The sequence below is a fragment of the Oncorhynchus kisutch genome, linkage group LG23 (genome assembly GCF_002021735.2).
Source record: "Oncorhynchus kisutch isolate 150728-3 linkage group LG23, Okis_V2, whole genome shotgun sequence".
In the NCBI taxonomy this organism is placed as follows: domain Eukaryota; kingdom Metazoa; phylum Chordata; class Actinopteri; order Salmoniformes; family Salmonidae; genus Oncorhynchus; species Oncorhynchus kisutch.
Genome location: NC_034196.2, coordinates 4646070 through 4667547, shown reverse-complemented (window position 1 = coordinate 4667547; position 21478 = coordinate 4646070). Strand labels below are relative to the sequence as shown.

At 42.8% G+C, this 21478-nt stretch overlaps 1 protein-coding gene across 2 annotated transcripts in view; it reads right to left on the bottom strand.

Annotated features, from left to right (window-relative positions):
- sardh (sarcosine dehydrogenase) overlaps positions 1-20471 on the bottom strand; it is an 87488-nt gene extending 67017 nt beyond the window's left edge. Inside the window, exons 1-7 of one of the 2 annotated variants that reach the window (XM_031802937.1) lie at positions 20108-20471; positions 16711-16865; positions 13722-13899; positions 12900-13078; positions 9514-9693; positions 5877-6000; positions 5450-5550 (exon numbers count right to left, since the gene is read on the bottom strand). In XM_031802937.1, coding sequence (XP_031658797.1) covers positions 5450-5550; positions 5877-6000; positions 9514-9693; positions 12900-13078; positions 13722-13899; positions 16711-16860 — 912 coding nt within the window. In that variant the 5' untranslated portion in view covers positions 16861-16865; positions 20108-20471. Of the gene's footprint in view, positions 1-5449; positions 5551-5876; positions 6001-9513; positions 9694-12899; positions 13079-13721; positions 13900-16710; positions 16882-20107 lie in introns of those variants that run through there. The other variant, XM_031802936.1, reaches the window with a different exon arrangement.
- Positions 20472-21478: the final 1007 nt, after the last annotated feature.

Below are 21478 nucleotides of genomic sequence, written 5' to 3'. Positions count from 1 at the left end.
CAGCATTCAAAAGTGACCAAAACATCAGCCAGGAAGCATAGAAACTGAGAAGTGGTCTGTGGTCACCACCTGCAGAACCACTCCTTTATTGGGGGTGTCTTGCTAATTGCCTATAATCTATTCCATTAACACAACAGGATGTGAAATGTATTGTCAATCAGTGTTGCTTCCTAAGTGGACAGTTTGATTTCACAGAAGTGTGATTGACTTGGAGTTACATTGTGTTGTTTCAGTGTTCCCTTTATTTTTTTGAGCAGTGTATATAACGCATGGTATAGACAGTATAAATATATATATCAAGCTGTGTGAATTAATACCAGTTGAGATGCTGACCCATGTTTTACGATTCATTTTACCTCCATATCTGCTTTGAACACCGAGTGAACAAAACATTGCAGCACATTTTTCCAAACGCATTGACCTTTGTGGGACTATTTTGTCCCAACGAGTTCCTGTCCTGTTTAAACAATATGGATAACAGTATTGAAAGTTACTGGAGGACACACATACAACAGTTGGGCTTCTCTTCTCTTTGCTGATGTGTGTGTAGAACAGATCAATATGCTTTACAATAAGTCCTTTGGAGGAAGGATTGTTGACATATATTTGACCTTTGTATCTAAAAGCCTAATGATGAATATTTTATAGTAAATTGGCATATTTATGACATATTGGCCTTACCCAGGCCCATAGCCGCGGGAAGTAGGGGTGCAGTGGTGTAAAAAAAAATTTGGGGGGGGTATCTTTCCTGTATATTACCATTTATATTTTTGGCAACTTTTACTTCCCTACATTCGTAAATAAAATAATATACTTTTTACTCCTTACATTTTCTCTGACACCCAAAAATACTTGTTACATTTTGACAGGAAAATGGTCCAATTCACACAAGAGAACATCCCTGCTCATCTCTACTGCCTCACTAAACACAAATTCTTTGTTTGTAAATTATGTCTGAGTGTTGGTGTGCCCCTGGCTATCGGCAATAAAATAAAATAAAATGACAAATTGTGCCACCTGGTTTACTTAATATAAAAAGGAATTTTATGTTACAGTGCCTTGCGAAAGTATTCGGCCCCCTTGAACTTTGCGACCTTTTGCCACATTTCAGGCTTCAAACATAAAGATATAAAACTGTATTTTTTTGTGAAGAATCAACAACAAGTGGGACACAATCATGAAGTGGAACAACATTTATTGGATATTTCAAACTTTTTTAACAAATCAAAAACTGAAAAATTGGGCGTGTGAAACAGTTGTTTGATGAAGACATTGTCTGTATAGTTTTTAAAAACTTTTTTCTCCAGCAATGTCCCAGCCACAGCAGCAGGAAGAATTAAGTCCTTCACAAAGGTATGGGGTTTGCCTGTCCTAGCCACTCGGTAGCTCACCATATGAGATGCTTCTAGACCCTTCTTGTTAATGTTATCTGTTGCTTTTATACATGTCTTACTTCATGTCTTCTGTCTTTATTCTCGTTCAAAAAACTCCTGTGGCTTATTTTTTAAATTGGCATGTTGTGTTTCTAAATTTCTGTGCAAGAGTGAATGTTACATTGAGTTGTGAGATAGTACTTTTGAACATATAACACACTGTGGCTGCCGAAAGACACTACTCCCAATATACACTACCGTTCAAAAGTTTGGGGTCACTTAAATGTCCTTGTTTTTTTTTTAAAGAAAGAAAAGCACATTTTTTGTCCATTAAAATAACATCAACTTGATCAGAAATACAGTGTAGACATTATTCATGTTGGAAATGACTATCGTAGCTGGAAATGGCAGATTTTTCATGGAATATCTACATAGGTGTGCAGAAGCCCATTTTCAGCAACCATCACTCCTGTGTTCCAATGGCATGTTGTGTTTGCTAATCCAAGTTTATCATTTAAAAAGCCTAATTGATCATTGGAAAACCCTTTTGCAATTATGTTAGCACAGCTGAAAACAGTTGTCCTGTTTAAAGAACCAATAAACCTGGCCTTCTTTACACTAGTTGAGTCTCTAGAGCATCAGCATTTGTAAGTTCGATTACAGGCTCAAAATGGCCAGAAACAAAGAACCTTCCTCTGAAACTTGTCAGTCTATATTTGTTCTGAGAAATTAAGGCTATTCCATGCGAGAAATTGCCAAGAAACTGAAGATCTCGTGCAACACTGTGTACTACGCCCTTCACAGAACAGCGGAAACTGTCTCTAACCAGAATAGAAAGAGTGGGGGGCCCCAGTGCACAACTGAGCAAGAGGACAAGCACATTAGTGTCTAGTTTGAGAAACAGACGCCTCACAAGTCCCCAACTGGCAGCTTCATAAAAAATGTGACGACCCTCCCACTCTGTCTGCCGTATTCTCTCTTTGCTCTTGTTTTCCTTATTAGGAGGTCGGTGGGCGGAGCTGGGAGGGTCGTCAGCGACATGGGACCTGGGCCCAGGTGTGTCCCAGGATAAATGCACCACTTCCCCATTCATTGAGGAGACTCTCTCCATGCAGACACACTGTTAGATTTTGGTTGTGTCTTTTTTTGTGGCTGTTTGTTTGCTTTGGCACCTTTCAACATCCCTCATCACATTTATGCACGTAAACACTCACACTACTGATTACTGACCCCACACACACACACACACACCATTGTTAATTGCATTTAGTTTACTTCTGTTAATAAATATATTGCTGTTATTCCTTATCTCCACATCATCTCCCTTTTTTGTTACAGACTTTGAGCCGGTTCGTGACAAGTAGGGGCTCGTCTGCGTTTCTCGCTTTGTGGGGCGAGTCACCCGGGATCATAATGTTGGTTTGCTAGACATTTTGGTTGCATATTGATGGGTTAATGCTTATTGGAATGTGCTTTGGTTGGTCTTCACGGCATATTCTAAAGTGGTTTGGTACAGTGCCTTAGATACGCATCAGTGGTCCGGTGACGTCATGAACCAAGTGTGTTGTCTGGTAGCGTATGCCAGTGGGCCGAATACTAGTGTTGTTGGGGCTTGTATTGTGTTTGGGAGAAAACGTAGAGTTAAGTGCTTTGTTTGTATATTTTGTTACAGCTGTAAAGTTGTAATGTTTGGTAGGCCGTTGCCTGTTTGGTAAACTTGCCACTGCGGTGGATGGTTGGTTGTGTGCTGCGTTGGAGAGAGTAACATTGGTTAGTATACAGGCCCCTGCCCAGGCTGGAAACTCTTGCTCTACTCGCTGTTGGGTCATCGGTCTGAGGTGAATACAATCTGCTGTGTACCTCAGTGGGAGATTTGGGTAGGGTAGTGCCACTTGCTACCCGGAGCTATAGCCTTTATTTTCCCCGTTAGGCTTAGCGACGTGTTTCACTTTGGAATACGTTGGGCATCGTTATTTTGTTTATTTTTGTGTGGTGTCTGGACTGAGCAGTTGTCTCGGGGGCACATCCGTGGCTTGGGGGAATCTGCCCCCCCCCCCCCCAGTGTGATTGTCATTTCTCTTGTTGTGGTCCGGTTTGGTGTGCTCAGCAGAAGAGCATGAATTTAAGTATTTACTTCTGACTATGGTGTCTAATGTAGACAAGTTCATTCGCTTTCCATCAGAGGAACTGTTCGAATTATGTACTAAAGAACAGCTGTTGAAGATCGTTTAACACTACAAGATTGAAATGAGGGATAAACGTTTTTTTTTTTTAAATCAGTTATGTTGATGTTGCCAAAATGTAATGAGAAGGACCCTGAGATGTTATTTTTGTTGGAGCTTGTTGCGGACGCGTTCTCTTGTTCCCGAACGTCTACGTGACTGACCATTGTTTGGTTTTGCCCTGCTCCCGAACGTCTACGTGACTGACCATTGTTTGGTTTTGTCCTGCTCCCGAACGTCTACGTGACTGACCATTGTTTGGTATTGTTCTGTTCTGTCGCTCCTGTCTGTTCCCATTTTCTTATTTCCTTTAAAGGTTGCTTCCTGTGCACAAAGGTTGCTGAGGTCTGGGGAGGACGAGGTTGGCTGGGGCAAGTTAAAGTGTAAACACGTAGCCTCATCAATTTGGGATGCAGAGGCGGGGTGAATTTGTTTGGGAGACTGGTATGGTGTTCCAGGGTCCTTGTAGGTCCCCGGTTTTATGGGGGGGGGGGGACCCTCCCACTCTGTCTGCCATATTCTCTCTTTGCTCTTGTTTTCCTTATTAGGAGGTCGGCGGGCGGAGCCGGGAGGGTCGTCAGCGACATGGGACGTCCCAGGATAAATGCACCACTTCCCCATAAATTTTTCCGGACGTTTCTTTGCTTTGGCACCTTTCAACATCCCTCATTATCACATTTATGCACACAACCACTCACACTACTGATTACACACACCATTGTTAATTGTATTTAGTTGACTTCGAGGACAACAAAATATTTATTTACTGATCTCCACGTTGTCTCCCTTTTTGTTACTGACGATGAGCCGGTTTCATGACAAATAGTCCCTGCAAAACACCAGTCTCAATGTCAACAGTGAAGAGGCGACTCCAGGATGCTGGCCTTCTAGGCAGAGTTCCTCTGTCCAGTCTCAATGTCAACAGTGAAGAGGCGACTCCAGGATGCTGGCCTTCTAGGCAGAGTTCCTCTGTCCAGGGTCTGTGTTCTTTTGCCCATCTTAATCTTTTATTTTTATTGTCCAGTCTGAGATATGGCTTTTTCTTTGCAACTCTGCCTAGAAGGTCAGCATCCCGGAGTCGCTTCTTCACTGTTGAGACCTGTGTTTTGCAGGTACTATTTAAAGAAGCTGCCAGTTCAGGAATTGTGAGGCGTCGGTTTCTCAAACTAGACACTAATGTACTGGGGGTACGCATACCCCAGTTTGAGAATACTGGCTCTACACTGAAGGGAAGAAGTAAGACAGGGGCCTGCAGTGTCAAAGTGCCCCCTGCTGGGGAGACCTGGTGGTGGGAGAGAGGAAAGGACTGGTTCACAATATATGGCCAAGCTGCAAAGTCAAAATTGGCTATATTGTAAAACAAATGTATGAAAACTAAAATAAATGTGTCTTAATTTAAGGTTAGCAGTGTGGTTGGGGTTAAGGTTAGGTTGAACATTTTAAGAAGATAAATTGTAGAACCTCCAGCTTTGCAGCCCGATAGTGACAACAGAGCCGACTGGAGCCCCAGCTGGCCCTCTAGTCAGCAGTACGACATGCATGAGCAAGCTGGATAATAATGCAGATCAAAGTTCCCGTCAAATAGCACGTGTCACCTGGACTTAACCTCTGGCAGTGCATATGTTCGTGGTGATAAATCAGTTTCCCAAGTTGGGATCAATAAATTAATAATGACGGGCTCTTCCTTTTCCTTGGATTCCCTGGATCCCTATGTCTGCATGGTGCTGTGTGTGTGCGGCACGAGTGCAACATGAGTGCCTATGGACGTACCTGGATGCCCTCGATCCCTATGTCTGCATGGTGCGGTGTGTGTGTGTTTCTGTGTGTGTGCAACATGAGTGCCTATGGACGTACCTGGATGCCCTCGATCCTCTCGGTCACGACGTAGGCATGGTGCATGGCGACGAGTGGCACCTTGACTCCAGCCATCTCACCCAGCTTAGCGGCCCACACTCCTGACAGGGCAAAGAGAGACCGTGCTTAAGCTCCACATTCCGACTGTGCAGAATCCCTGACCTACAAAAATCACCTTGCAACCCTAAATACCACTCATCAATGAGCCGTCCAAATCAACTTTACTTCTTGTTAAGGGCTTTTTGTAATGGTTCAGTCATCTTGAATAGCGTCCAGATGCTTAAATAGAAGGCCAGAACATAGGCCTACTGGTAAAATGCACAAGAGGGGTACTTTGCGGGTTCTCCAGACAGAGCAAAATGTAATTTGGGGTACAGTAACCATAAAAAAAATAGTTGGGAATCACTGTGTTAGACGACTGACTAACCTGCACAGTTTACGACCACGGGGGTCTGGATGGTTCCGTGTAAGGTCTCCACAGCCTTGACCCTCTTCACTCCCATGTCGTCTGTGCTCACCTGGATCCCCGTCACTGGACAGTTCTCTATCACCTGACAGGAGAGCGAGCCAATCAGAGATGAGGTGAAAGACAACCCCATGTACTGTATACCCATACGTATCTATAGTTATCGGCAGGAGTTTTTTCTGACTGTGTGACTTGACCAGAAACGAGCCTAATTCATACCAGACCCGGAGTCAGGTTAAAGTGACTAAGAGCGCAGTTGAAAATGGTGAGGGGGCACAAATCTGGGGGGGGGGTCCTGCATTGGAATTGAATTCTGCTTATATCACACCATACCACAATAAACAAAGTTCATTGAGTGCTTTTGAAGTGACAGGTTGGCGTGGAATCTGTAGCCTAATGCATCTCCGCTGCGCTGCATAAAATAGGGGCCTTCTAGCAGTTGTAAGGATAAAAGATTAATCAGGAGGCAGGCAGGTAGAGGTGCAAATGAGTGTTGGATTTATTTTCACAGCGCTGGTGTTTCAAAGATGATGGTGATCATGACAACCACCGGACAAAAATATAAAATGCAACACGTAAAGTGGTGGTCCCCCAAAAAAAACATTTCTCTCACATTTGTTAGTGAGCATTTCTCCTTTTCCACGATAATCCATCCACCTGACAGGTGTGGCATGTCAAAAAGCTGATTAAACAGCATGATCATTACACAGGTGCACCTTGTGCCGGGGACAATAAAAGGCCACTCTAAAATGTGCAGTTATGTCACACAACACAATGCCACAGATTTTGAGGGAGCATGCAATTGGCATGACTGACTGCAGGAATGTCCACAAGAGCTGTTGCCAGATAATTACATGAAACTGTGGGTTTGCACAATTGAAGAATGTCTGCATAAACCAATCAGAAAACGTCTCAGGGAAGCTCGTCTGCATGCTTGTTGTCCTCACCAGGGTCTTGACCCGACTACAGTTTGGCGACGCAACTGCTCACCTTTGATGGCCACTGGCTGTGTGCTCTTCAGGGATGAGTTCCGGTTTCAACTGTACCTAGCAGATGGCTGACAGCATGTACGGTGTCGTGTGATGTCAACGTTGTGAACAGAGTGCCCCGTGTTGGTGGGGTTAGGGAATTGGCAGGCATAAGCTACGGACAGCGAACACAACTACATTGAATGCACAGAGATACCGTGATGAGACCCTGAGGCCCATTGTCGTGCAAGTAATCCGCCGCCATAACCTCATCACCCCCACTCACCAGACTTGTCACCCATTAAGCTTGTTTGGGATGCTCTGGGTTGCCGTGTACAACAGCGTTTTTCAAGCTCCCGCCAATATCCAGCACCTTCGCACAGCCACTGAAGACGAGTGGAACGACATGCCACAATCAACAGCCTAATCAACTCTATGCGGAGGAGGAAAATGGTGGTCACACCAGATACTGACTGGTTCTGATCCACACACCCACCTTGTATGTATGCATGTATGTATGTATGCGCGCACACACACACACACACACACACACACACACTTGTATTCCCAGTCATATGAAATCCATAGATTAAGGCCCAATGAATTTATTTCAATTGACTCATTTCCATGAGCTGCAACTGCGTTAATATTTGTACATTTCACGGGGCATTGATTTTAAAAAATGACACAATGAAACAAATTGGCAGGAGTCGGTGCCCAATAGTGGAGAGAGAGACGTGCCTATAGTGTGTCTTCACCACATACCCCTCCCCTTATTCTGGTCTCGACATTATTAACGATGCTCGAGATATGTTCTTCTCTCATAAGCAGCAACCTCAAACCATTGTCAGGACGTAGCAGTGGTCATTGTCCCTTTAACTGAAATCATTACGCCTCAGTATACGCCCAGCACCGTTAAAGGCACACTATACAAACTAATAGACATGTATCAGCAGGGCAGAATGGCACATTCCAACCGGGCAATGGGTACATTATACATATTGACCAGCATGGTATGTCCATATGTCAGTAGCGCAAATAAAGGAACACCATAGCAGATTAACACCTTGCCCAGGCCCTAAACACTGTCCACTAACCTTTTGGCGATGTTAGGGCCCAAACCTCCCCGTATGGGCCTTTGTCGAAGCAGGTAAGGGAGCATTCTCTAACCGAACGATGCACAGTGGACACTGGGGTTGTCTCCTGACCCGCCCAGCAGTGACAAGTTCCAAACCCAGGGACATCATTTTCTCTCCAAGCATTGGAAAAGGGACACGGCACACCTTCTCTCCAGGCACCGAAGAGAGCTCAGTCATAAATGTTGAGTTGAAAACCTTACACATCCCATCATAGGTCAGACACTCCTGCAGAGCACCGCCCATAGGAACAGCAGAGGAGCAGAAAGGAGACAGTTCGACCCCGCCCTTAAAAAATCTACATCAAATGTTACTCATTTAGCCACATTTTCTGCTTTTATGGAAACCCAAAGGAATCATAACCACCCCAGTGGCTTTCCATAGCCCCTCTACACACACCACGGCGCGCTCTGTCCATTGTGCTGACAGCGGAGCGGAGATTTTTGTTTTTTATGCCAACCTGTCACTCAATCATTTAAACTTTTTTTGCCATTTTTATATAGGGATAAAAAAAACTATAATTTAGGGGGCAAAAGTTTGAACTGAGGGGGCTAATCCCCTTTTAGTCCCCTGGTGGAGCCAGGTACGATCCATTATGCTATAACCAACGTTCCCTCTAATATTTCTAAGCACGGAGCCAATCTGAAAACAAATGCATAATAATCATGATGCTCATGCTGTAAAACAGTCCAGTTTAAAGTGAATGGCACAAATCCATATATGGCAATGGTCTATTTGCTTATAGGCCTACTGCAGCTCTGATTGGTTATGGCGCACCGGTCTGTGTAAAGCTTGTCAATACAATAGAATCATACATACACCGATACCCTCTGCCTACAACAAAATCTCTTGCATAGTTCGTTTTGTTTTGGTATGTTGCATTGAAAGTGGCAAATATTGCATTGATTCGATAACAATTCCCACAGTAAAAGGGAAAAGTTGATAGTGTTAACTGAACGGGGAAAACTCTAGAAAGTTGAGTGAAGTTCAATCTCGTGCTTCTCTGCGTGGGCTGATTTTTCATTCTGCATGGCAGTCTCTGGTGAGCTACAGCCACCGCTTAGAGGGAACATTGGTTATAACATACAATCACATAATAGTTATATGGTAAAACCATAATAACATAGAGATGAATTCTTCAGGAGCTTTCTGTGCCATTGAGAGTAGGTGTTACAGGAGCAATGCCAACAGTAGTGAAAACGGAGTATAAAGTGCCATAGTTTGGCATCTATCGCTGGCCATCTAAAGGCTTTACTGTCTAATATTCATTAGTATCACTAATAGCAGAAAAGAGAACACAGAACTTGGCATATTTGTGTGAGTGCGTGTCACGCTGGTCTCCCATGGGAGAAGCCAACGTCTTAGCCCGTTAGCCCAATAGGAGATTCCCCTCTTGGGCAGAGGGTGGCACTGATTCTGAAGTCGCAGGCCAGGCTTTACTCATCACGAGACCATGAGCCTGTGTATGCATGCATGCGTGAGTGTTATTTTTACCGTGGCACCACGGGCAGTGGCTGCCCTGGACAGGGTGGTGCAGGTGCCAGCGGGGTCCATGGTGCCATCCTTGGGGACGTACAGCGTGCCATAGAGGTCATCTACATTCATCAGTGGGTACAGGTCTTTGGTCTCAGCGGGGGACAGGACGTGAGACTCAATACCGTACACCTTCCCCAACTGGAGAGAAAAACAATAAATGACATCATCCTCGTGAGACAGCACCACACTTCCATTTTGCATGGAACCTCTATTAAACCTCTACTGAAACAGGACCCAGATGGTAAATATAAAGATCCAGTCCACTTAAAAAACAGGAGATCCCTTACACTTCCTTGTTGTGATGCCCAAAATGTAGCAAAATGCATAGAATATATATTTTTTTAAAGGTATTGTCGGATATTATTCATCCTAAATCAGACAATACTTCTTACATGGACGATACATTGGAGATAATATTTGACAAGTACTGGAAACAATAGAACAATATCAAAAATCTGGGAAACCAGGCCTGGTATTCATAGCTGACTTTGAAAAGGCTTTTGATAAAGTATGACTGAAATGTATATATAAATGCCTGGACTATTTTAATTTTGGAGAATCTCTTATACAATGGGTTGAAGTTATGTATAGTAACCCCAGGAGTAAAACAGTAAATAATGGCTACTTCTCAGAAAGCATTAAACTGTCGAGGAGTAAAACAAGGTTGTCCACTATCGGCATATCTATTCATTATGGTCATCAAAATGTTAGCTGTTAAAATCAGATCCAACAATAATAAATCAGGGGCCTAGAAATGCAGGGCTTAAAAACAAAAAGCTGTCATTGTACGCTGATGATTCATGTTTCTTTTAAATCCACAATTTGGATCCCTGCATAGCCTCAGAGGATCTATATAATGTTTCTAACCTCTCTGGATTGAAACCAAATGACAGGTGCACCATATTACTCAACTCAAAATCTTAAAAAATATACAACTTTTACATTACCGTGTATTTTACCAATAAAATGGTCCGACGGTGAAGTAGTCATATCCCGAAAGAAAGAAATGATGTCACTACACCACATTTTAATAGAAAGTTAACTAAATCTTATCTAATTTAGCTACCTGTCTATTTGTGGAAAAACCACCCCGATAATTGGAGTAATTTAGTCATTAGCCCAGTTTACCTATTTACTTATGGCCCTGCATAAATCTATAAACTTGATTTGTTTATTATATGAGCAAACACATACCACTGTATTAGAACAAATATTATGGTTAAACAAAAATATGGAAATGTCTGCTCTATCCAATACAACAAAGTATTACTGCAAAAATAGAGGAGGCAAGTGGAAAGGGCAGAAGGAACTTGTCTGTCGGCCCTGCATTAACGACCAAAATTGCCGACAGAAAATTGTGCCATATTAAAAAGTATACCAGTGTCATTTAAGGACCAAAAAATTGGCAGCTGCACTATACAGGTTGCAAAATAGTTAGGATATTTTCTATGAACCGATTCCATGGCACATGGTTTATGAACGGATACACAAAATTACGCCAGAAAACTTCACATTTTTCAATATAATGTGGAAGGACCACCAGAGGGCAGGCTGGGCTCACGAATAGTAGCCCAACCAGGCATGTGAGTCAATGTGACCAGAGGCAATTAAGCTGACGGTACTAATGACTTATTCTCTTTCCACTACAAGAGGGAGGAGGGAACCAGCGAAGAGGGAGGAAGAAGATAAACTATCTCTGGAGGATGGCCACCAAGAGAGGGGAGCAATCCACGAAGAACCATTAAGACGGTGACAAACCTGTGGTTTTTGTTATAGTTTCAAGATAATCGTCTTGTGTTCCTGTTTCATCGAAAAAAGATGTGTTTTTCCTTGGGAGATTCTCATTGATTATGTTGGAGTGTTTGTATTGACAGAAATCCCTCAATAGAGAACTGTGTTCAATCAAGAAAACCTACTCCTGACTCGTTTATTCCACCTTTCCTCTTTAGAGTGACACCAAATGACTTGGTCCGCTCACAAATTATTATACAAAATTCTTGCAACTAATATAACATTTATGGGGGATACAACCATTCCAGCCCAGACAGAATAATTAGATCACTTGTTTTGGTACTCCCCATTTGTAGCTTGTTTTTGGTTACAGGTTCAGGAACGGCTGAAAAATGCAACAGTTACTCTGCCAAGAGCACAGCTGGGTATTCTAGCGATCAATAATTTTCTTAGTTTCTACAGATAAACTTAGCTATGAGAATAGAAAGGTTCAGAACTTTTGTGAAGAATCACAGCGGAAAAATATATGTCATCTAGAAATTAAAACTGGATGGTCTTCAGAGCTAGATGGGAGGGTTTGAGGGTAGCTGAAGGCTGGGCTAAAAACAAAACAAAAAAGGCAACTAATGTAATATATACTGTCCGTGAAGTTTATGTAGTATGAGCTGGAAGTGGAAGCCTAAGTAGTGTTGTCCATTAGTTTACTTCAATTAGGGAAGGGGTGCTAGAGTTAAGGGAAAATAATCCCTTTTTTTTTTTTAAACAGCAACATATATTTCATTTTAAAATGTATGGCAAACAAAAATCAATGATTGCAAAGTTAAATGAACAATACAACTCAATTCACAATTTTTAGTGGAAATTGTTAAGTCCTCCTTATGCAGAGTTGTATGGTGTCTTCAAAGACACTGTGGCAACCGGCAGGGAGAGGTGAGGGGGGGGGGTTATAATTGAGGAGAGAGATCTTGCTGGCTCAACCCCCAAACCTTATATGGACTTCCTGCCCCAATGAGGCAAGACTGTGACTCATTATTCCAGGGAGTGTTTGGGGACAAAGGGGCAGAGGAGGTGAGAGAAACGAGAGCTATGAAGAGTGAGAGCAAAATATGTGTGATTTCTCGTTGTGACATGGACTGTTGGACTACGCACCCCCCTGCGCACACACACAATGTTTTTAAATGAACGCAAATTGTAAAGCCTTTTGTCTAATGTCTTTTTCACTATACATGTCGAACCCCAGTAAGACTAGCTGTCGCCATTGGCGTCGGCTAAAGGGGATCCTAATCAAATCAAGCTGGGCATTTCATCTCACACCCACACTACAAGTTACCTCTGGCCTATTTACTGAATTCGCTGGAGAGGTAGGTGACTCAGTCTTGTCTGGCCCAGTAAGGCCCATAGGTACAGTACCCAGCCTCTACCCCAACAAGTTATACAAGTTCACTCAGTTGAGTCCAGTCTAGTCTGGAGCAGCAGGGCCCAGTCTACAATACGTACCAACGTGAAGAGTTTGTACTCGTCCAGCCTCTGCTTGTTAGAGAGTGACACCTCTACCCCAACTAGTCTAACCTAAGACCCCAGTCCAGTGTAGTCTGGTCCTGTATTGAGCGTACCGACATGAGGCGTTTGTACTCGTCCAGCCTCTGCTTGTTGGACGCGATGAAGAGGCCTCCGTTCTGGATCCAGCCAGTCTCTAGACCGGTCTCCTGCTCCAGGTCATGGCTGATCACCTGTCTGGTGTGGGCTAGCAGCTCCACCTCCACATCACTGGGCCTCAGCTGCCACAGCAGACCTGGGACAGAGACACCACAAGAGATAAGGACGATTAGTGAGGGAGCAGGAGAGCGAAAGAGACCAAAAGGGAGAGAAAGAGACAAAGAGACTAATATGTAAGTAAATGTGTTTCCTGGCCAATTAGACTCCCCTTTAACAATCCCAGAGGTTATATTTTTCTCCTTTAAAAGCTGTTAAACTGCGTGGTTGTTTTGGAACCCAGTCCCGGGTCCGCAGTGCTTCAATATCAGTGGCATATCACACGAAAGCTACAAAACTTGTCTTTTTGGAAATTGAGCTCAAATTTTCAGCTGGCAATGTCATAAGAATGCCCCTGTCGCCACCCCCCCAGAGGCTATAAACCATGCTCTATGGTCATTTTCATAGAGTATGCGATTTAGGTCAAGTAACCAAAAGTGGAAAAGAAATCTGTAAGCATGGTAAAGGTACACCCTAGTGGTCATCATTATGCATTCATTTTTCTATCGGCATTTAATGTGACATTACCTTGAATGCATCCTCCATATTACCCTTTGGGTCCCCAGGACCAGGATTTAAAAAAAACACTGATATACATTGCGGATCCATTTACAAAATGAATCCATAGTAGAAAAAGCCACAGCCCGGATAGGCTTCTGGGTGGTTAGGTGGGTACGACCTACCTGCTGTGTGCCAGGTGGTTCCGGCGGTCAGTCGGTCTCTCTCCAGCAGCACCACGTTGGTCATGCCCATCTTGGCTAGGTGGTAGACTGTCTGGCATCCCAGGCTTCCCCCTCCGATTACCACAGCCTCTGCTGACTTGGGAAGAGGCTTGGTAGGCCCACTGCCACCCTCCTCCACCTACCATGAGATTTGTTTAAATCGTTTTGTTTTTAAAAGGTACACATAGTAAAAGTACATTTCTTAGATTTTTTCTTTATGTTTATATTTTTTTACAAGCAACAGATTGTTATTTGGCACTTGTGTAGACCTTACAGTGAAATGCTTACTGAAAAATAAGTGTTAAGTAAAAAAATAAATAACTAATTAAAGAGCAGCAGTAAAATATACAGGGGGGGGTACCGGTACAGAGTCAATGTGCCAGTTAGTTGAGGTAACATGTACATGTAGGTAGGGGTAAAGTGACTACGCATAGATAATAACAGAGTAGCATGAGCATAGGGGGGGGGACAATGGAGAGAGTCTGGTAGCCATTTGATTAGATGTTCAGGACTCGAATGCTTGGGGCAGAAGCTGGAAACACATACGGTCGAGACATTACCATTGTGGTCCTCATTTAACTTATGTATTTATTTAACCAGGCTAGTCAATTAAGAACAAATACTTATTTACAATGACGGCCTTGCAGCGTATATCAATAAAACGCTATACACAGAGTATAGAAAACAAGTTACAAGTTAAAGATCCCTTACCCTTAAATACAAGTTAAAGATCCCTTATAGATGTCTCTTGTTAAATCCACTTCAATCAGTGTAGATGATGGGGGGGAGACTAGACATCGACCGATTATGATTTTTCAACGCAGATACCGATTATTGGATGGCCTAAAAAAAATTATACGGAACCGTTCCGTATTTTATCTAACTGGTGCTATCCATAAGTCTAAATATTCCTGTTACATTGCACAACCTTCAATGTTATGTCATAATTACGTAAAATTATGGCAAATTAGTTTGCAACAAACTGTTGCATATACCCTGACTCTGTGTGCAATGAACTCAAGAGATGTGACAATCCCTAGTTTAATATTGCCTGCTAACCTGGATTTATTTTTACTAAATATGCAGGTTTAAAAATATATACTTCTGTTTATTGATTTTAAGAAAGGCATTGATGTTTATGGTTAGGTACATTCATGCAACGATTGTGCTTTTCTCGCAAATGACCTTTTGTTAGATCATCCCTCGTTTGGCAAAGTTGGCTGTCTTTGTTAAGAACAAATAGTCTTCACTGCTGCATATACCCTGACTCTGTTGCACAGAACGCAAGAGAAGTGACAATTTCCCTAGTTAAAAGAAATTCATGTTAGCAGGCAATATTAACTAAATATGCAGGTTTAATAATATATACTTGTGTATTGATTTTAAGAAAGGTGTTGATGCTTATGGTAGGTACACATTGGTGCAACGACAGTGCCTTTTCGTGAATGCGCTTGTTAAATCACCCGTTTGGTGAAGTAGACTATGATTCAATGATAAATTAACAGGCACCGCATCGATTATATGTAACACAGAACAAGCTAGATAAACTAGTAATATCATCAACCATGTGTAGTTAACTGGTGATTATGTTAAGACAGGTTTAATGCTAGCTAGCACCTTACCTTGACTCCTTGCTGCACTCGCATAACAGGTAGTCAGCCTGCCATGCAGTCTCCTCGTGGAGTGCCATGTAATCGGCCATGATCGGTGTCCAATAATGCCGATTGTTATGAAAACTTGAAATCGGCCCTAATTAATTGCCATTCCAAATAATCTGTCAACCTCTAGAGGACACAAGTTTCAGAAGGATTTTTAAGCCTCGAGACTAATCGAGACAGGGACTGTGTATGTGTGCGCCATTCAATGGGCAAGACAAAAGATTTAAGTGCCTTTGAACGGGGTACGGTAGTAGGTGCACTTTGATTATTTTAAATCAGCTGTGTAGTGCTAGAAAGTATACACCTTGGGGCCAGCTGTGTAGTGCACCAAGAAGTGTACGCCTTGGGGTCCCCAGGACCGAGTTTGGGAAACGCTGCTGTAGAGGGTCTGAATCCGCACTAAGTACTGGACATAGCAGGGCTCAGAAGCCAACCGCTCAGACGAGCTCCTGCTAGCCGTTCTTTCACCGTGTGTATCAAGAATGGTCCACCACCCAAAGGACATCCAGCCTTGACACAACTGTGGGAAGCATTGGAGTCAACATGGGTCAGCATCCCTGTGGAAAGCTTTCGACACCTTGTAGAGTCCATGCAACGACAAATTTTATTTTGTATTTATTTATTAATTTTTTCACCTTTATTTAACCAGGTAGGCTAGTTGAGAACAAGTTCTCATTTACAACTGCGACCTGGCCAAGATAAAGCATAGCAGTGTGAACAGACAACAACAGAGTTACACATGGAGTAAACAATTAACAAGTCAATAACACAGTAGAAAACAAAGGGGGAGTCTATATACATTATGTGCAAAAGGCATGAGGAGGTAGGCGATTAATTACAATTTTGTAGATTAACACTGGAGTGATAAATGATCAGATGGTCATGTGCAGGTAGAGATACTGGTGTGCAAAAGAGCAGAAAAGTAAATAAATATAAACAGTATGGGGATGAGGTAGGTAAATTGGGTGGGCTATTTACCAATAGACTATGTACAGCTGCAGCAATCGGTTAGCTGCTCAGATAGCAGATGTTTGAAGTTGGTGAGGGAGATAAGTCTCCAACTTCAGCGATTTTTGCAATTCGTTCCAGTCACATGCAGCAGAGAACTGGAACGAAAGGCGGCCAAATGAGGTGTTTCCTTTAGGGATGATCAGTTGACGCTGTTCTGAGGGTAAAACGGGGGGCAACTCAGTGTAAATGCAATACTTTGACCAGGGCCGATAGGGACTAAGGATTAGGGTACCATTTTCGGACATAACCATAGAGGATGACACAAAAACCATCACACAGACCTTGAGTACGTTCTCATAGGGGACGCTCTTCTCCGTGGTGGGCTCTGAACTGGAGCTGTAGCGACGGGAGGTGGTGGCAGAGCGGCACAGCGGGGAGAGGGCTGGACGGCAGCTAGCCACCTTCCGCACTGCTGTCCCCAGGAAGGCCATGGACCCTGCACACAGACACATATCGGTCTGATTCTGGCCTGGCTACACAGCTACCAGGGCTATGCCTCCTGCAGACAGTCAAATATAGTCAAAAATCACATCCCTTTAAGGCGTCAAACTTATCCCATGGAGGGGCCTAGTGTCTGCAGGTTTTAGTTTTTTCCCCTTTCAATTAAACCCTAGACAACCAGGTGTGGGGAGTTCCTTACTAATTAGTGACTTTAATTCAAATCAAGTACAAGTGAAAAGCAAAAAACCCGCAGACACTCAGCCCTCCGCGGAATGAGTTTGACGCCTGTGCTTTAGAGGGTCGTTCTAGGCTATGGAAAACAAATAGGGAGATGAACAGGACCCACACACTCTATTGCAGGAACGGTGGAGCAACAGTGTGCGCGCTCGCGAGTCCTAGTCATCTGTGCAAGACAATACAGATGTCTGACTCGTATACCACAGAGCCAACCTGAGTCGGAACCTGCTCCTGAACCTTGTGCCATGACAACCATCACGCGAGTCTCGATGTGAGGCACAGCATCTAAAACAAACGTCGCGGGCCAAAGCCATTTCACCGATTCTCTTTGTGCTGCATGGCTATCCACATCTGGGAAGAAAAAGTGTTATTCTTCATCCCAAGTGTCACCATACTCACTATGTAATGTAATACTTTTGACAAGGGTTCCTGGTCAAAAGTAGTGCACGATGAATAGGATGCAGTTTTTTAATGCATCCTCAATACACGATGTCAACAAACCTTATAGCCATAGACCAATCTCTTATGTCAGACTTTACAGCTAGTGAAAGGGAAAGGGTGATACCTGGTCAGTTGTAGAACAGAAATGTGTCTTCCGCATTTACCCCAATCCTCAATATTCAGAGAGATCCTTGTCTGGTTACATGAGACTGAGACATTGACCAAAACCACCATTGACTGACAGACAGGAAAGGGGGGGGGGGGGGGGGGGCTTAACAATTCCCATATCTTCTATTACCCAACCAAGTTACACATCCACCAAACTCTGAAAATCGAGACCTTGGCCAAAACACATATTACTGGGATCCAAGAGACTGTATATATAAAACAATATTTTTAAATGAAGGCATATGTACATTTTCCATCCTAAAAATGAGAAATAATTAAACGCTTTGATTTCAAACAGATGGAAAAGGGGTCTTGGAAAACGTCTAGCAGAAAAAGTAAAAAAAAAGGTATTGCACAATAATGTTGAAGTAAAGACCCCTGCCAACTAAAACATTTATTTAGTTTTGCCTTCTGTAAATGTAAGAAATATTGCCTAGTGTCTTGTCATTATGTTACAAAAAAAACCCACATAGAAAATATTTTAAAGCTAATACCAATTACACTAATCATAAAACGCAACAATTTCAAAGAGTTTACTGAGTTACAGCTCATAAGGAAATCAGTCAATTGAAATGAATTCATTGGGCCCTAATCTATGGATTTCACGTGACTGGGAATATAGATATGCATCTGTTGGTCACAGATACCTTAAAAAAAAAGATAAGAGCGTGGATCAGAAAACCATTCAGTATCTGGTGTAACCACCATTTGCCTCATGCGGTGAGACATCTCCTTCACATAGTTGATCAGGCTGTTGATTGTGGCCTGTGGAATGTTGTCCCATTCCTCTTCGATGGCTGTGCGAAGTTTCTGGATATTGGCATGAAGTGGAACACACCGTCGTCCACGTCGAACCAGAGCATCCCAAACATGCTCAATGGGTGACATGTCTGGTGAGTATGCAGGCCATGGAAGAACTAGGACATTTTAAGGGAATTGTGTACAGATCCTTCCAACATGGGGCCGTGCATTAGCATGTTGAAACATAAAGCGATGGCAGTGGATGACTGGCACGACAATGGGCCTCAGGATCTCATCACGGTATCTCTGTGCATTCAAATTGCCATCGATAAAATGCAATTGTGTTCGTTGTCCGTAGTTTATGCCTGCCCATACCATAACCTCACCCCCTCGGAGCACTCTGTTCACAACGTTGACATCAGCAAACCGCTTGCCCACACGATGCCATACTGGGATTCAGCTGTGAAGAGTACACTTCTCCAGCATGCCAGTGGCCATCGAAGGTGAGCATTTGCCCAATGAAGTTGGTTACGACACCAAACTGTAGTCAGGTCAAGACCCTGGTGAGGACGAAAAGCATGCAGATGAGTTTCCCTGAGACAGAATTTATGAAGAAACTTTCAATTGTACAAACCCACAGTTTCATCAGCTCTCCGGGTGGCTGGTCTTAGACCATCCCACAGGTGAAGAAGCCAGATGTGGCGGTCCTGGGCTGTTGTGGTTACACATTGTCTGCAGTTGTGAGGCAGTTTGGACGTACTACCAACTTCTCTAAAATGACGTTGGAGTTGGCTTATGGTAGAGAAATGAACATTCAATTATCTGGCAACAGCTCTGGTGGACATTCCTGCAGTCAGCATGCCAATGGCAAGCTCCCGCAAAACTTGAGACATCTGTGGCATTGTGTTTTATGACAAAACGACACATTTTACGATCATGCTTTGCAATGTAACAGTAGTGACATCACAGCCATTATACATATAAAAGGTGAAATAAATAAATACATATCTATCTCCTTAATGTTGTTTTTTTTACTGTAAAGTGTGTTGTGTTTTAAAATGCACTTTAAATCATGTTTGGTTTAAACAGAGGGCAGCTACCAATACTTGACCTGGGCTCTAATGGGAGAACCTGTAGCACTGTATCGTGCATCCACAGAAACAACATTCACTTTAGTCTAAATGGAATAGCCTAGTGAAAGTGTTCCACTTGAGTTTGATGTGTTATTAGCCACATAGGCCTTCGCAAATAAACAGTAAATATTTTTACCAAATGTTGCCTGAATTTGTTAGCCTGAAATCTGATACCGGTTTTCCTTATACTCCGTGTCATGCCAATTAAACATTCGACAACATTTGTTTATACAAATCTGCGCTATTGAAAGCCAAGTGCTAGTCTAAAATAAATGGGAGAATATGTCTAGATGCGTTTTACACTGGAGACCAAGTTCACAAATTGTCTAGTTTGGTTGATATGACAATTGATTACCCAGTCAAATCGAAGAGGACATAGGCATTGCAACTTCATAGTTTTAGCCGGTGGTCATTTGTGGAATAGACAAGAGGCTGGAAAGCGGTTTTAACCAATCTGCATCCAGGATTAGACCCACCCGTTGTGTAATAAAGTTAGTTAACTGTGTTGTGTACTTACTTTGCTCCTATAAGCTTCTGTTTTTGATTAAAGTTGACCCCCAAAAATGCAATAACAGGGGGAAAGCATACAGCCGGAGACCTTTTATATGAAGCTCACTCGAAAATGGCCGTGTGGTGTCTGAGCCCGAGCTCAAAGTGTGGTTATCGCTGGCAGCAGCAGCAGCAGCAGCTTGATCATCCCTAACCTAAAACGAAGCAGGAACTAGATCCACTACGTACTGACGACGAGGAGAAGAAAAAACATTCGAGGAGATCGTCTTCTGCACTGTTCAACCAATCCAGTAAATGTGGAGGAGGGGTTCAAATTGAGTGTCGCCTTGTTATAACATATTTTTTTTTAGAACTAACCCAAAATAGACCACTGCCTGTCGTTTCCAATGGGAGCAAAGTAATCATAGTGACCGGAAGAAAGAGGAAGTTGGCAGAGCCAAGCACGAGCTAGCCAGGTCCTATTGGAGAGTTCTATCATATATGTGCAGCTCAGTGAGCCTCTAGCATGAGTGGAGTGAGTTTGGAACCCGTGTATGAGTCTTAGAAGTACTTTTCACATACAAACGTTATATGTCCTAACTCAAAATCAGATATACTTCCAAAAATAACATGGTCGCTGTAGTACAAGGTTTATTTTCTGCATTTTATTAGAGTGCCATCAGGTAGCCTGCTTTCAGATGTGACCATGTAAACAGGAGTATTAGGGACATCGTTCTTGCAAAGCATCTAAGCGTTTTAATCGAACTATTATATTAATCTGACTATCTACAATAATCACATTATTTTGTGCATGTAACCGTACTCAATTGGGCGTTAGCTCAAAAACCCAACATTAGCATGAATTTCGTCAACTACAAGTTCAACATTACAAATATTTTATTTTCGACTGATTTTGAAAAGGGATTGAAAGCGATTCTACAGTCTGCTGGGTGAAGCGTTATATGCTCGTCATTCATTGCAATGGGATTCCTGTCTCGTTTCTCTAATATCTCTGTAGAGGCTAGATCATCACAGACAACTTCAGGGGGAGAATGTTGGGTAATCAGCACTGAAACATTCGATGACAAGAAGTAAGGTGAAGATACAATATCCGCTGAGAGCACCAACAGCTGAAACACTTTTGCATTATTTCAACCAGCTTTTTCATTCATTTTTGCCTTTTAGCGCTTATCTTGAAATATATAGTTGTCACTTAAATACACTTAACTTTTTGTACACCTTATTTGACCATGTAAGTAACCGTCTAGGTCCCGTCTAGGTAGGTCCCTCCCCGTTACGTAAAAAAAAAATATATATGTTTAAGGAAAACGTTGTGCACCAGAATTGGCCAAATGAATACACCCCTGGAGGGATGCATCGTGCATGTGATCTCTATCCC